Here is a 4,205-nt window from a genome sequence, read left to right on the forward strand (position 1 = left end):
ATTTAGCATTTGTTAAAAACCTCTTTCAAAAAATAAAATTCTTCATTCATCTATTTGTTCTTTCTCCTTTTATCTTTGTGACATCGAGCGTTACGAAGTTAGCTAGGTTCAGTTCTGCTCGTTATAAAGTTATTCTTTGTCAGTTGGTCAGGTTCAGTTCTGATCATTATAAAGTAAGTTATTCTTGTTCAGTTGTTCAGGTTCAGTTCTGATCATTATAAAGTTATTCTTGTTCAGTTGTTTAGGTTCGCTTCTGATCGTTATAAAGTTATTCTTGTTCAGTTGGTCAGGTTCGGTTCTGAGTTATAAAGTTATTCTTGTTCAGTTCTGATCATTATATATAAACTATAAAGTTATTCTTGTTCAGTTGGTTAGGTTCAGTTCTGATCGTTATAAAGTTATTCTTGTTCAGTCGGTAAGGTTCAATTCTGATCATTATAAAGTTATTCTTATTTAGTTCTGACATTCTTCGAACCAAAATGGCAACTAAGCCTAACGGCACCACTACTACAAACCCCACCACCACAACCACGACCACGAACCCTACTGTGAAAAAACAAACGTACAATCCAAAAAGCCAAATGTACAACCCGAACCGCATCCCTTATAGACCAAACCGCGGTCGCAACCATCGTGGCCGCGGTTGCAACTGTCGTAGATATTTTTGTCGATGTTGTTGTTGGACTATTCTCGTTATTTTTGTCATTCTTGTCCTTGCAGCTATCGCGATTGCAATTTTTTACTTCCTTTATCGTCCTCAACTCCCTTCATTTTCAATATCTTCTCTCAAAATATCGCATTTTCATCTCACTACATCCTCCGATGACGCTACAAGACTCACCACTAAATTCAACGTAACTCTGTCCACCAAAAACAAAAACAAGAAACTCGTTTACACTTACGATCCGATCGCGTTAACCGCAAAATCATCAAACCAAATTGAGCTAGCAAATGGAAACTTTCCAAAATTTACTAGTACACCAAATAATGTTACAATTATACATTCAACATTATCAATTGTATCACAAGTTCTTGATGTTGATTCTCTTACAAGTTTGAAATCAGACATGAAGACAAAAAGTGGATTGCCTATGAAGATTTTGTTGGATACAAAAGTTGTTGTACAAATGGACAAATTGAAAAGTAACAAAGTGGGGATTAGAATAACATGTGATGGTATCAATGGACAAATACCTAAAGGGAAAAATCCAACTTTGGCTTCAATTACATCTCCAAAATGTAAAGTTGATTTGAGAATCAAGATTTTGAGATGGACTTTCTAGTTACATCTTCACCTTTTCTTGTTTTTTCGGTCTGTGGTATCTGATATACGCTTTGAGTTTTCATGTCAGAAAGTTCAGGCAAAGTGCTTCCTTTCAAGACAATATCACTATCAATGTTCCAACTCAGAGCCCTATAATCAATCGTGATGGAGTACTTACAATATTTTTTTTTTTTTTTTTTGTTGTTGTTGTTGTTGCCAAGTGTAATCATATTTTTGTAATTCAATATTTATTTTTGAGTTTTTTGAAAATCAAGAATGGTAAAGAATCAAGGTGTTGGAAATATATAATAAGGGCATGTTGATTTTGTTTCTTTTGTGTTAAGTAGTTTTAGATTGAGCACGTGTGTTGCATGTATATTCAGAATCAATAAGTAAAAGTTATATACAAAAAGAACAAATTATATACGATAGCAATTTGCGTTTGAATAGACCCAAAGTTATATTCATCTAAACGAGGGAAATAAGTGTTACAACCTTGAAACGGTAATTAATATCAAAATAACTCAACATCTTTTTAAACCTGAACGACAGAGAGTGTTACAATTTTTTTGGGGTGACTCCACTCAATTTGGTTTGGGGATTTACTATTTTTGCTTTTTTGTTGTTGTTGTCAAGTGTAATCATATTTTTGTAATACAATATTTATTTTTGAGTTTTTTTTTTTTTTAAATCAAGAATGGTAAAAAATCAAGGTGTTGAAAATATATAATAAGGGTATGTTGATTTTGCTTCTTTATGTTTCTTTGTGTTACTAGTTTTAGATCGAGTACATGTGTTGCATGTATATTCAAAATCAATAAGTAAAAAGTTATATACAAAAAAGAACGAATTGTATACAGTAGCAATCGGTGTTTGAATAAATCCAACATTATATTCATCTAAACAACAGAAATGGGTGTTACAACAGTGGAACGGTAATTAATATTAAAATAACTCATCATCTTTTTTAACCTGCAAGATGAACAATTTAATAGTTAATACTTTTTCTTCAATACTATTATTATTATTACTGTATATAAGTGAAACTCAAGTGGTAAAAAAGCTTAATCTAATCCTTAATAGTCATTTCATTTGTGGGCTCATGTCTTTGATCATCCATTGGGCCTTAGATATGCTAACACAAAGGCCCAATCCAATAAGCATGCCTAAACAGCCCATGTTGTCAAGGCCCACTTCAATTTCGTAGGAAAAAAGTTACAAATAGCGATACTTCAACTATAATTGAAAAATAGCTATTGTCGTGGAGTTTTTAACTTCTATAAGTGAAACTCAAGGATACTGTTATTTAATTTCATTTTTGAAAGTTCAACTCGAGGACCATGCCAACTATATCGATTCTACGAAAGAAGCAACAACAATATTTTAGTTTAACTTTTTCAATTAGTTCGTGAATGATAATACAAGTACGTTAAAGCGCATACATTTAGCTCCTTCGCCAATGATGCCAACTATCAAACACTTGTGTTCACCATTAGGTCGAAAGATTGAGGGCAATATTGAGAAAAATGATGACAAATAAATACGAGGGTTGCAATTAAGTACGGAATTTAACGTATTTCTCCCTTCACATAATGTTTTGTATAACACAAATCATTCGTAACATAGTTATATTACAAGAATTCATTTTTCATTAATTAATTGTTGTTGTTAGTAATGAGTACACATTACTACACAAAACACTTTTTTTTGCTTTAAATCTTAAAAGTATAATGCCAATATAATCATGAATTAACATTGACCCAATGGGAGTGTGTGTATATATATATATATTTAAATTGTAAATTCAGTTATTTTTGTAATCTTAACTTGAAATCCCAGCCGTAAAAACTCATAAATTTTAAATTTTAAAGTCGTCTCTGTCTCCGCGCATAATTCACAAATTATGGAATGGTTTGTAATTTCCATTATTTAGTACATAAAATATTAAAAATAAATTATTTCTTGTTTTGCATTAATTAATCCACCAAACTTTAATAATAACACAAGTCATCACTTCACAGCAAAGATTAATAACCAAAAAAAAAAAAAAAAACACCTAATGCCACTTTCTCATTTTACTCAATTTCCCTTTTTGCCTTTTTTATTTCTATATATCTTTCATATTTTTCTTTTTAATATTTCACCAAGAAGATCACTTTAAGATACTCTAGTTTTGGTTTGTTAGTCAATATTTTTCAAGTATGATGCAACACCATAAATACACTCCTTTTTTTACAAGAAAAAAAAAAGGATTTAAATTTGTTAAAAACAAATATAGAAAATTTATCCTGACGTGAGAAATATATCTAAATTTATTTTAACGAAATTTATTGTATCACGCCTTAACTTTATGAGGTCCTATTAGCCCCTTCGACTATTTATTACTGTATTTCTGTGACATATATTTGTCCAGCCAGACCACTTCAGACTCTTACGCGCTCAGTATGCGTGTATTCACGCAGTGGTCTGGTTGGACAAATATAAGCCACAGAAATAAGGTAATAAATAGTCGAGAAGGGTCGCAGAACCCAGTGACGGAGCCAGCATTGTCACCTAGGAGTTTCAGAAATAAATACGAACAAATCGAAGGGGGTTCAACATCTATTATATATACATAAAAAATAATTTTAACTATGTATAAATAATATAATTTTTCAACGAAAAGGATTCGGATGAACCCCTCGTCAAAGGGTAGCTCCGCCCGTGATAGAACCCTGCAAAGTCGAGGTGTGTTATCGCAAATTTCGCCAAGATTTAGGTATATTTCGAATCTTTTTCGAAAGAGAATTGTATTAGACCGACCGCCAATGTAAAACTTATTAATTCACGATGAGTCCTCCTAATACAAAACGACGACGAAAAAAACAAAAATAAATAGTAGAGGAGGGTCAAGAACCCTTACAAAGTTAAAGCGTGTTATAATAAATTTCGTCAAAGTTGA

General features: G+C 31.7%; 1 protein-coding gene across 1 annotated transcript; it reads left to right on the forward strand.

Annotated features, from left to right (window-relative positions):
• On the forward strand, window positions 1-1,594 carry LOC107871984 (NDR1/HIN1-like protein 6). The gene is made up of 2 exons (XM_047400031.1): window positions 1-290; window positions 376-1,594. Exon 2 carries the CDS (start codon window positions 480-482, stop codon window positions 1,281-1,283), a length of 804 nt encoding a protein of 267 aa, XP_047255987.1. The 5' UTR covers window positions 1-290; window positions 376-479; the 3' UTR covers window positions 1,284-1,594.
• The last annotated feature ends 2,611 nt before the right edge of the window (window positions 1,595-4,205 follow it).

This window comes from Capsicum annuum, chromosome 11 (genome assembly GCF_002878395.1).
Source record: "Capsicum annuum cultivar UCD-10X-F1 chromosome 11, UCD10Xv1.1, whole genome shotgun sequence".
Taxonomy (NCBI): Eukaryota; Viridiplantae; Streptophyta; class Magnoliopsida; order Solanales; family Solanaceae; genus Capsicum; species Capsicum annuum.